General features: G+C 34.1%; 1 protein-coding gene across 7 annotated transcripts in view; it reads right to left on the bottom strand.

The window, feature by feature from the left end:
* Nucleotides 1-2,654: 2,654 nt before the first annotated feature.
* LOC126825389 (X-ray repair cross-complementing protein 5) overlaps nt 2,655-12,987 on the bottom strand; it is a 284,666-nt gene continuing 274,333 nt past the window's right edge. For all 7 annotated transcript variants that reach the window (XM_050555024.2, XM_050555025.2, XM_050555022.2 and 4 more), the window contains one exon: nt 2,655-3,021. In XM_050555024.2, coding sequence (XP_050410981.1) covers nt 2,899-3,021 — 123 coding nt within the window. In that variant the 3' untranslated portion in view covers nt 2,655-2,898. The remainder of the gene's footprint in view (nt 3,022-12,987) is intronic.

The following is a 12,987-nucleotide window of genomic DNA, read 5'->3' as shown; positions in this document are numbered from 1 at the left end:
TTTAAATTTCTATATATAGTTAAATCTCGACTTTTGTGCAAATTTTTCACTTTTAATATTTAAACTAAAAATACAACAAAAACTCAATATTTAACATAATATATATAAATATTTCTTGATTTGTCTCTATTTTCATATTTAACATTTAGCATTGAATATTAAGACCAAAACAAGAGATTTGATGATATATAAATATTTAGCTAAATATTTTGTTAAATGTTTAAACATTTAGCTAAATATATATGTTTATATATTTAGCTAAATGTTTATATATTTAGCTAAATGTTTATATATTTAGCTAAATATTTAACTTTAGATTTTTCAGTGATTTATATTTAGCATTTATACCTACGAAAAACAGCACATTTAGCTATATATTTAACTAAGCGATGTGAAATCAAGATATAACATTTAAAGTTTTCCATAGACCAAAAACTCGACTTTTAGCTACAATATTTTTTGATATTTACATATATGGCATTTTTGTTCTAATATTTATCTAAATATATATATTCGGAGTTAAATCTAATGTTTTTTGCTATAAAAAAAATTAAATAATTATTTTACAAACGGCGCCCAATAATCATGATGTACTTAATAAGCTATGACCATTTAATCATCTATAAATAATAGACTGAAACTGGTTCCAAGTGTCGTCCATAACATCCAGACACTCTTGAGTAAAAGATAGGTTACGTGCCCTTGTTTTGAAATTAGTCTCGCTTAACCAGTCTACCGACCATTCTACGTGTGACTACCTTTTTTCGAAACATAACAGAAAGCTGGAACAAGAAATTGAATTTAGAAATACGTACGTTAGTCAACTCAACAATTGTTTTAAGAAACTTGTAAAAAGTAAAATGAAACTACTGCTAGTATCATGTTCCTGCTAACGAAAGTGATTCAGAGATATTACTTGTACTAAACCAAAAGATGCCGCTCTTGACGGTACAGTTAATGATAAAGCAATTTAAAAAATAAAATGAACGTAATTTCTAAAGCTGTTGGAAATCGGCTGATAATTGTGGTCTGTAGCCGTGCCACATGAAATGTGTGGTAACCTGATATCACCCAAACTGCTAACCGGAAGTGGTCGAAATTTAATTTTGGCTAATCTGAGATATTATTAATGTAATTATAATCTGCAAGTTTCATTGAAATCGGTTGGTAATTGCGGTCTGTAGCCGTGCCACATGAAATGTGTGGTAACATGATATCTCCGAAACCGCTAACCGGAAGTGGTCAAAATTTTGCCTACTCTGTGGGATATTATTAATGTAATTATAATCTGAAAGTTTCATTGAAATCGGTTGATAATTGCGGTCTGTAGCCGTGCCACATGAGATGTGTGGTAACCTGATATCTCGGAAACTGCTGACCAGAAGTGACCGAAACTTTGCCTACTCTGGGATATTATTAATGTAATTATAATCTGCAACTTTCATTAAAATCGGTTGGTAATTGCGGTCTGTAGCCGTGCCACATGAAATATGTTATAACATGATATCTCCGAAACTGCTAACCGGAAGTGGTTGAAAGTTTGGCTACTCTGAGATATTATTAATGTTATCATATTCTGGAAGTTTCATGGATATCGGTTCATAATTGTGGTCTGCGGTCGTGCCACATGAAATGTGTGGTAACCTGATATCTCTGAAACCGCTAACCGGAAGTGATCGAAATTTTGGCTACTCTGAGATATTATTAATATTATTATAATCTGCAAGTTTCATTGAAATCGGTTGGTAATTGTGGTCTGTAGCCGTGCCGCCTGATATCTCGAAAACCGGAAGTGGTCAAAATTTTGCCTACTCTGAGATATTATTAATGTTATCGTGATCTGTAAGTTTCATTGAAATCGATTGATAATGCGGTACGGAGACTTGCCACATGTTGCAAATAGTCTCCGGATTGTCTTACCACGTGGCAAATAGCCCCAGCCTTCCATCAATACCATCAGTTAATTTATTGATAAATTTAACTTTAAGAAGGATGTTAATTATTGTAAATTTTTATATCTTTGAATTATTTAAATGCGTTAATCATTCGGAACTACTTTTTCTCCGTGTATGGAGAAACAGTCAACGGTCTACATGTAACTCGTCACGTACGCAGAACGCACTGGGTAATTAAAAGATTGTTTTGGCAGAAACGTAACGCCAAGAATAGTTTTGTGACTGGTTCCCAGAACTTTAGAAAGTAATAAAGTCGGCTCTGATAGAGTACGCTGCCTCCAATGACCAGAAAACGTCCCTTGAACACGAAGATCGACTATTTAAAGATGTCATACCACAACAGTTGCATCAGAGTTTTGACGAGTGATGTTGTAAATAAAGTAAGAAAATAGTGTACCTGCGATGAATGAAGGGATGTCTCTTGTTATTGTTATATTTTATGAATGGTATAAATAAATAAATAAAGATTACACTGTTCCTTGATTTATTACGGGGGTGGGTTGGTATAAATGCCAATTAAATGTCGATGTCACATTGAACTTTGCGTCACTGTCCTTGATCCAATTAAACCCGATCGACATTTCAATATATAGCATGTTGTTTTATGGCTTTTTATTATGTGCTAAAAATAGCACCATTTCACCGTGTGAAAAATCACCGACTTGGAAATTTTGAAGTCGAGGCCTAGCATTAAACTCATTTCTCTCCCTCTTGATACATCGTTTTATTGAAAACAATCGCTAAACTCAAATGCATACATGGAAGATGGACTTTGGAACATGGAAGAGTTTTTGGAAAAAATATATGAATTAAAAAAGAAAGTATATTCAAAATTCAAGGGTTTGGATAGAATGAAAACCACGGGACTGTCTCATACATCAATTCTGATTGGAAAAATTCTCCTCCCATTTGTCCGTGTTTGATATGTATTAATAATTATGCTTTAGTTGGCAATACCATATTGGTTGTTGATTGCCTCAATAAGATCAGCTTTCTTACTACCATTGGCTGTTATTTTTTCTTTTTTGATGAATTCCTTCAATATGGGGACGGTAAATTTACCCAACTGAAATATAAAGAGAAATGCATACTGACAAGAATATCCAATGCTGTTGACCGAGAGATATTAGCCGCAGTAGCGTGCATTAACCTATAAATAGCCAGCCATCCCATATGTGACATTGTCTACACATGTCAGGGTGTGCACAACTCAGAACACTTAAAATTCCAGTTTTCCAGGAGTTATTTACCAGATTACAGGAGTCCCTGTTCAGGGCCGTTAAAGGGACAATAACACTCTTGCTGGCTTGACAGCTCCGGAAAATAAAAAAAAGCCTTATTCTAAAGCGGTGGACACACTAGCCGAATGATTCGGCCGAATCAATCGGCGTCGAAATTCGCCTAGTGTGTCCACTGTCATTCGGCCGAATGATTCGCCCAAATCAAACAGGTTTGATATATTCGGCCGAATTATATTCGCCTGGTGTGTCCGCTTCGCCGAAGCATTTGGCCGAATGTAGAATTCATTAGTCAATCACCACTCATATCGAGAAGTCACGTGATAGTTTGAAGACATAGACGCCGCCATGTTTAATCATGTGACATGAAAGGTGATGCAATCGACCGGTGAATCGGGCGAAGCATTCGGCTAGTGTGTCCACCCATTCGGCCGAATAAAATTCAGCGCCGATTAATTCGGCCGAATGATTCGGCTAATGTGTCCACTGCTTAAGTACTAGATGTGTTAGTGCACTACCTGTTGTGTAAATTATCCATTAAATCCTATTTTACTTGTCCAGAGGGTTCAAAAATATTTTTAAATTCAAGTCAGATTTGAAAAGCTTTACGTCAGGCTTTTCAAATCATTTAGTTGAATTTTTCCAATTTGTTATATTAGGTGTGTTAAGATGAAATTTGTTTCATCAATTAATTGGAATATTGTAAAATAGTACAATTTGTTGACCGGAATAAAGATTGGGACATATTATTCAGATACAACAAGAGTGGTATTGAGCCTTTAAAACAAAATTTGAATCCACCAGCCCAGGGCTAGTAGTCTATTGTCAGACACTAGCCCTGTTTTAATTTCCACTAATCCATAGTTGGACAAAGTACAAGCTTTAATATAAGCCTGCATGTAAAATAAAACTTGATAAATGGAATAATTAAAGAAGAGTACGTGGGAATTTTGAAGTCTGCACAAAATTCTACTCCCTTGCACATATAGTCAATGGTACATTAACATTGGCGATGCTATAATTTTGCCGGTTGGAAATTTTTAGTTGAAGATTAAAAGAGGTCAGAATTAGGTCGCATGAAGTTGTTTATCAACTTCAGGAAATAAGGCCGCTGATATATTTGTTTGTTTCTCATGACCCGCTCACATGTCTGTTTTCATCTGTAATAATTACGCACTTCCAATTCAGTCACTATTTGGTCAAATTTAGTGAGGTCACAAATTCATCCTGTAATATTTGTTTGCCTTTAAATATGAACAATGAATTGATGCATTAAAATCAACTGTTTATCGATAAACGTGACTCTGTAAATAAAGTCTAGTTGGCTAGAATGTGAAAAAATATATTATGCGAAGCCTATACGTCAAACAGGAAGTTAGAAAAAAACTGTATCTTTTCTGGCAATCAAACCAAAGAATGGTAGCTGTGCATAACATTTTCTTTCACCAAAGACATCATACATAATTTATAAGGCACTTGTCTTTTGTAATAAAATTCACGGAAAGATATAAATGTCTTCAAATTCCCGCCAAAATATTTTATTTGCGTGACTAGCTAGCACTCTATGACCAATGGTTCCGAAACTGACGCCATGAGATAGCCTCGATCATGAGGTACCGACTGATTGACACTTACTTCACGGTATTTTATTAACCCCGACAATCTATAATAAACACAGTCTTAAAAGAACACAAAGATACTACTAAATGTAAATAGTTTGATGAAGAAAGAAACAATTATAAAAGTATTTATATTATCACGATGTCATGTGCCGATGTAGCCAAAGTTGAAGACAGTTAACCCATTTAACTCTGAGCCAATTAAAAGATTAGCTACCCTACTCCTAAGCTGAATTAAATCAGCAGGGCCCATCTCCCTAAGCCAATTAATGGATTATTGTTAATCCTAATACCCTCTACAAAATTACACATTACTAAAAAAAAAAATGTTTTTATACAAAGAATTACTCTGTTACAAAAATGTACAGATTGTAGTGTTCTTTCCAATGATATAAAATTCAATTGTACTTTACAATTGCTATAAATAGTATTGAAAAGTCAGTTCCACTAAAATTATGACTTTTCTCTGTCATAATGGTAAAATAACGTGAAGAATTTTTTTTTCTTTTTAAGGGGATCGTTCGCACTTGGTATGACCGTTTTTTTATTAAAATTGAAAAAAAATGAAAAATTTTGTTTACATGTTTCAGTCTTTATTTCTCCCGAAAATTATTATTTTCTACAAATATAATGCATATCTTATAATTAATTTTTATCCGTAATTAATCTTTTGTCTTTGAAATTTTGCCTAAATTCACCCCCTCGTAACTTCTATACAAATCAACCGATCGTCGCCATCTTGGTATCTATTAGAAACCATTTTGTGATATCTATATGATCGTATGGGTTCATTCTTTTAGTTGATTTGAATCAAATATCAAAATTTTAAACAAATAACAAATACGACTCATTTAAATAAATTATTTGTTTCGAAGGCTATAAATACAGTTTTTGCCCAAATTACGTCATTTCCGGTGACATTGAAAATGTTAAATTGGTTTGACCTAGTTAAAATTGACATTACGCATCAAATGGTGCCACTTTTATGAAAATCCAATAATAATTGACTCTTTTACAGGCACAATAGCGTAAAGAGTGACTCGTGCAAAATTGACCATTACTCCGCAACTGCGCATATTACAAATTAATTTTCACATACATTCTCTCCGTATAGATTATTGCTACGAGTTTATGAAAGTTACGAAGTAATATTTTAAAATATGAAACGCTGGATGGGTTGTAAATAGCTTAATTTTACACCTTTTTTCACCTTTTAATCGAAATAGCCCAAAAACGGAATGGAAATTAAAAAAACTGGGCCCAACATTTTGTGCGCCTTTAAAGGGCGCACCCTTTCAGTTATACCAGATTTGAAAAAAATAATATTTGCTTTCGAAAAGTGGTACCTAACTGTCAAAATTGTAGTTTTTGGTAAAATTAAAGTTTAAAATAGCTTTATCCTCTAAGTCACACCCACTTTTCCAGTAAAACCGAAGAAATCATAACGATCCAACAAGCAGTTGCTGAGATCTAATCAAAAATAATTTGGAATAATAATAATAACTAGACCTGCAAGCAGCACTGAACCGGCTTTCAGGAATCAGACAGGAAGCGTGTCATACAATAGTCTATTTATCGAGCTACCAAACGATACTTTAGATGTTTTGATCCGGTCACACCCGACGGTGAAATCCTGATTGTTCAAAGAGCACCGATTTTTTTACTGTCTTTTTTTTAAAAAATATCGAATATTTTTTTGACTACTTCCTGTTTACGGATCATTATCGGGATAGATTTAACAAGTGGTATGGGAACTTAACTTCCTGTACCAGAAGTTTCAGGAAGATCCATTGGACAGTTTTACCTCCCTTATACCACTAGAAGCAGATTTACAGATATAACGATTTTTCGACTTTTTAAAAATATTGTTGCCCTTTTGGACCATTTATACTATACTATATTGAGGCTTTTAAATTTGGATTCACACCCCAGACCAGCGTTAGGACTCTAAGTAACAGAAGTTTAAGAAAGGAAATAAGAGTAATTTTCGAGATAAAAGCGTCTGAATAGGCTCCAAAAAGGAAAATACTAGATTTTCAGCATCTCATAATATATTACGTAACCAGCGATTTTTTACCATTGAGATGTCATAAGATCGCCCATTGTTCGGGCTATCCAATGACACTTTAGTTGTTTTGATTCGTTGAAATATGGCGTTGTAATCACCTTTTTCGCAAGATCACCATTTTTTACTTTTTAAGTTGTTTTTTTTCAAAATATCGGATATTTTTTTGACTACTTCCGGTTTTTGGATCATTGTCGGGATAGTTTTAACATGTTGTTTGGATAGTTAACTTTCTGTACCAGAAGTTTTAGAAACACCCATTGAGCTGTTTTCAAAACAAAGAATAATAGAAGAGCATTTTCAGTAATTTGAGGATTTTTCAACTTTTTTCCAAGATTGAGGCTCTTTTTAGACAACTTATGTTATTTCAATGCTTTTATTTTTGGACTCACGCCATAGTCCACCCATAGGACTCTTGAGTAAAAAAAGTTTAAGAAAAAACGTAGTTGTGTTTGAGAAAAAGGCCTCTCAAAATGCTCCAAAACGGAAAATACTAGATTTTTGGCGTACCATAATTTATTTTCTAGCCATCTAAATCGCATCATTCAGATGTCATATGATAGTCCATTAATGGGGCTATCCAGCGACATTTTAGTTCTTTTGGTCCGCTAAGATCTGATGGAGAAATCAAGTTTTTCGCACGAGCGCTAATTTTTTTTAACCTTTTTCTTCCTTTTTTGAATACGTCCGGTATGGAGATTATTGTCGGGGTTGGGCAATTAGATAGCCACAGGGCTCTGTAATGATATATTACATTATCTGATCAGATAAAATGGCCCTGAGAAATCCTATGTTCAAAAGTGCCAAAAATTCAAAAATGTCAAAATCTCGAAAATTAAATTTCAATAACTCAATACATATTATACATCGTTAGAATCGTAATTAGGTCAGCTATCCGAATCTGTAATCTTTTTGTAAAAATTTGTTTAAATAATAAAGTAATAGAGCATTTTGCAAAATTTCACGATTTTTCGCCTTTTTTCGATTTTCAGTCCCTTTTTTTTTATCGTATTCCAGACATTTCAAAGTCTTATTGGATGGCATAATTCACAAGACTATCGAATGGACTCTCGATAGAGAAAGTTAAAAAAAAAGTTGCGGTAAAGATTTCGAGATACAGGCGCCCAAAAACGCCCCAAATCAGAAAATACTTGATTTTCAGCTTCTCATATTTTGCTGCTTGGTCATAGTATCCGTATAAAGTGGGCATCATACGACAGTCCATTCCTCAGGCCACTCAACGAAAGCTTAATTCGTTTAATCCATTGATATTGGACGGAGAAATCGAGTTTTTCCCCAAAACACCCATTTTTTGATTTTTTCCTGAAATATTGGACATTATTTCGATTACTTCCGGTTTCCGGACCGTTGTTGAAATTGCTTTATCCAGCGGTCTGACTATAGAGCTTTATGTTCCAGGACTTTCAGAAATATCGATTTATCCTTTCCCAAAAATATAAGGGTTGGGAAATGGGCAGAAAATTCGAAAAAAATCGAAAAATAAAGAGCGATAACTTGGAATGAAACTTATATTTCTGGAATCGGATGGTCTTCAGGTATCCAAAAATGTAGGTCAAATTTGAAAAATAACAAAAATTGTCTTTTAAACAAAATTTTTCATTTTTCGAAGGCTAGAAGTCAGCGACGAAGTTTCGAAATTTTCAACTGCTATCGTCCGAGAAAAGACTCACGGTTTCTGAAAAAGTTATTTGTATGAAAATAGGTACAGAATTGACGAAGCTACGGCCGTTTTTTAATTTTTATGCACTGCACGAAATTCGGCCACTTCCGGTCTGCGCAGAAGTTTCAAAAATAGTTTATCAAGTAGCCACCACATGGTTTCCTGATAGAAAATTAGTTCCCATATCGGTATCTGTTACAGGCACTAAGAAATAGGCTATACCAAAAAAAAAAATAATAATAACTAGAACTGCGAAGCAGTAATGACGGGTTTCACCGGTGCCACGTTACCCTAAACATATGTCACTTCCGGTAACAATGAAACCATTAAACAGGTTTCCACATAAGCATTGCACACATCAAATAAAATGGACGCCGAATCAACCAAATCCAGGAATATCAATTCATTTTATACATTTGTTACATGTAAGTGTACAGTACTTCCGGTGATAATGAAAATGTTCAATTAGATTCATGAAATCAGAAATGACATAATGCATCACATGGTGAAAATTTTATGTAAATCAAATAAAAATTGCCACTTTTATAGACCAAAAACCTTGAAAAGTGACTTGTAGAAAACCGTCTATTTCTCTGCAACCGTACAAGCTAGAAACCATTTTCTGGTATCTGTATGCTCGTATGGGTTCTATCCATTTGTTGATTGGTATCAAATGTCATAATTTTGCCAAAATGACGTTACTTCCGGTGATAATGAAAATCTTAAATTACTTGTATGAAATCGTAAATGGCATTAGGTATCGCACAGTGAAAATTTTATTAAAATCGAATAATAATTGACACTTTTATGGACCAAAAACCTTGAAAAGTGACCTGTTGAAAATCGTCTATTTCTCCACAACTGAACAAGTTAGAAACCATTTTGTGATATCTATATGATCGTATAGATTCATTCTATTAGTTGATTAGAATCAAATATCAAAATTTTAAACAAACAACAAATACGACTCATTTCAATAAATTATTTGTTTCTAAGGCTATAAATACAGTTTTTGCCGAAATTTCGTTATTTCCGGTGATATGGAAAATGTTAAATTGAGTTGAACTAGTCACAATTGACATTACGCATCAAATGGTGTCACTTTTATGAAAATCCAATAATAATTGACTCTTTTACAGACACAATAGCGTAAAAAGTGACTCATGCAAAATTGACCATTTCTCGGCAACTGCTCATATTACAAACTAATTTTGAGATAGATTCTCTTCGTATGGATTAATGCTACAAGTTTATGAAAGTTGCGAAGAAATATTTTAAAATATGAAAAGCCTGAATGGGTTGTAAATGGTGCCATTTTTGGTCAAATCAGATGGCTCTTTAACCCTGAGTAAAATACCACATTAAAATATTCATAAATAAAAATGTTTTTTGTAAAAATTTAAATTTTCAAAATTTGGCGTCTAATATCTCCGACGATTCGTGGAAAATCAAAAATCTAAAGAACCGTGGCTATGTGCCTTGTCTCTGGCTCTATAAAAATGTATTCAATGTTAAAATCCGACGATTATTGTTAATATTACGGCAATATTTCAAAAATCGACAAATTCGACGATTTCGGACATTTCGCATTGTCGCAGAACGTTCGAAATAGCTTTAATATCTAAGTCACACCCACTTTTCCAGTAAAACCGAAGACATCGAATCAATCCGACAAGTAGTTTCTGAGATACAATCAAATTGGAAAAAAAAAAAATAATAATAATAAGAATAATAATAAGAATAATTTTAACAAAAACAATAGTGTTTCACACAAGCTACGCAGTGTGAAACCCTAATAATAATACGAATCATTTTAACAAAAACAATAGTGTTTCACACAAGCTACGCAGTGTGAAACCCTAATAAACAAGCCAACAGTGAGGCTGATGTCCCCCGCCGAAATTGCAAAATAAATAGATGACACATATTAATTAATCGCACATTTATTTTTTTCACTAAGTTTCATCACTCTCTATCAGATAGAATCAAGATTATCTTGTCCCAAACCATCGACAAATGAAATCGATTAGCTCTGCTTAGCTTCAGCTCGAAATGTTAATTATTGAACTCAGTCAAGACATTCACCTAATGAACATCTACATATACATCAAGTTTAAACATTCACCTAATAGACACCTATGCCAAGTTTGAACATTCTACCTCAATTAGAAGGAGAGTTATTGTGTTCCAAAGTTTCTACCAATCAAATTGCTTATCACTCTGCTTACCCTCAGCAAAAAATGTTCATTATCGAACTTAGTTAAGGTATTCATATAATAAATCTATACACCAAGTTTCATCAATCTCACTTAATTAGAACTAAAGTTATCGTGTCCCAAAGCATCAACCAATCAAATTGCTTATCTCTGCTTACCCAAAGCGGAAAATGCTCATCTTCGAACTCCATCAAGGCATTGACCTAATCAACACATACACCAAGTTTGAACATTCTAGCTCAATTAGGAAGAGAGTTATCGTGCCCCAAAGTATCAACCAATCAAATTGCTTATCTCTGCTTACCCTAAGCGGAAAATGCTCATCTTCGAACTCCATCAAGGCATTGACCTAATAAACACATACACCAAGTTTGAACATTCTAGCTCAATTAAAAGTTATCGTGTCCCAAAGCATCAACCAATCAAATTGCTTATCTCTGCTTACCCTAAGCGGAAAATGCTCATCTTCGAACTCCATCAAGGCATTGACCTAATCAACACATACACCAAGTTTGAACATTCTAGCCCAATTAGGAAGAGAGTTATCGTGTCCCAAAGCATCAACCAATCAAATTGCTTATCTCTGCTTACCCTAAGCGGAAAATGCTCATCTTCGAACTCCATCAAGGCATTGGCCTAATAAACACATACACCAAGTTTGAACATTCTAGCTCAATTAGGAAGAGAGTTATTGTGTCCCAAAAAGTGTGACGGACAGACAGACGGACAGACAGACAGACAGACAGACAGACGGACGAACCCATTTTAATAGTCCCCTGCTTTCTTCGAAAGGCGGGGGACAATAATAACTAGACCTGCAAGCAGCACTGAACCGGCTTTCAGGAATCAGACAGGAAGCGTGTCATACAATAGCCCATTTATCGAGCTACCAAACGATAATTTAGATGTTTTGATCCGGTCACACCCGACGGTGAAATCCCGATTGTTGCAAGGGCACAGATTTTTTTTACTGTCTTTTTTTTTAAATATCGAATATTTATTTGACTACTTCCTGTTTACGGATCATTATCGGGATAGATTTAACAAGTGGTATGGGAACTTAATTTCCTGTACCAGAAGTTTCAGAAAGATCCATTGGACAGTTTTACCTCCCTTATACCATTAGAAGCAGATTTACAGATATAAAGATTTTTCGACTTCTTTTCAAAGATTGTGGCCCTTTTGGACCATTTATACTATATTGAGGCTTTTAAATTTGGATTCACACTTTTAAATTTGGATTTACACCATAGACCACCGTTAGGACTCTAAGTAACAGAAGTTTAAGAAAGGAAATAAGAGAAGTTTTCGAAATAAAAGCGTCTGAATAGGCTCCAAAAAGGAAAATAATAGATTTTCAGCGTTCCATTATATATTGCCTAACCCACGAATTTTTACCATTTAGATCTCATAAGATTGTCCATTGTTCGAACTATCCAATGACACTTTAGTTGTTTTGATTTGGTGAAATCTGGCGTAGTAATCACTTTTTTCGCAAGATCTCCATTTTTTTAATTTTTACGTTTTTTTTTCTCAAAATATCCGAAATTCTTTCGAGTACTTCCGTTTTTTGGATCATTGTCGGGATAGCTTTAACAAGTTGTTTGGTTACCTTACCTTCTGTACCCGAAGTTTCAGAATAATCCATTCAGCTGTTTTCCAAAGAAAGAAAATTAGAAGATCATTTTCAGTAATCTAAGGATTTTTCAACTTTTTTCCAAGATTGAGGCTCTTATTGGACAACTTATGTTATTTCAATGCTTTTATTGTTGGCCTCACGCCATAGCCCAGCCATAGGACTCTGCGTTAAAACAGTTTCAGAAAAATCGGAGATGTCGTTTTCGAGAAAAAGACGTCTAAAAAGGCCCCAAAAATGGAAAATACTAGATTTTCGGCGTACCACAATTTATTTTCTAACCATCGAAATCGTACCATTGAGATGCCATATAATAGTTCATTAATGGGGCTATCCAAAGACACTTTACTTCTTTTGGTCCGGTAATATCTGACCGAGAAATCCAGCTTTTCGCAAGAGCGACAATTTTTTAACCTTTTTTTTTCATTTTTTGAATACTTCCGGTATGGAGATTATTGTCGGAATAGTTTTAATAACCAGTTTGGGCAATTAAATAGCGGCAGGGCTCTGTAATGATATATTACATTATCTGATCAGATAAAATAACCCTGAGAAATCCTATGTTCAAAGGTGCCAA

Source organism: Patella vulgata, chromosome 6 (genome assembly GCF_932274485.2).
Source record: "Patella vulgata chromosome 6, xgPatVulg1.2, whole genome shotgun sequence".
NCBI lineage: Eukaryota > Metazoa > Mollusca > Gastropoda > Patellidae > Patella > Patella vulgata.
Note: the sequence above shows the minus strand (reverse complement) of the source record. Positions and strands in the feature narration are given on the sequence as shown.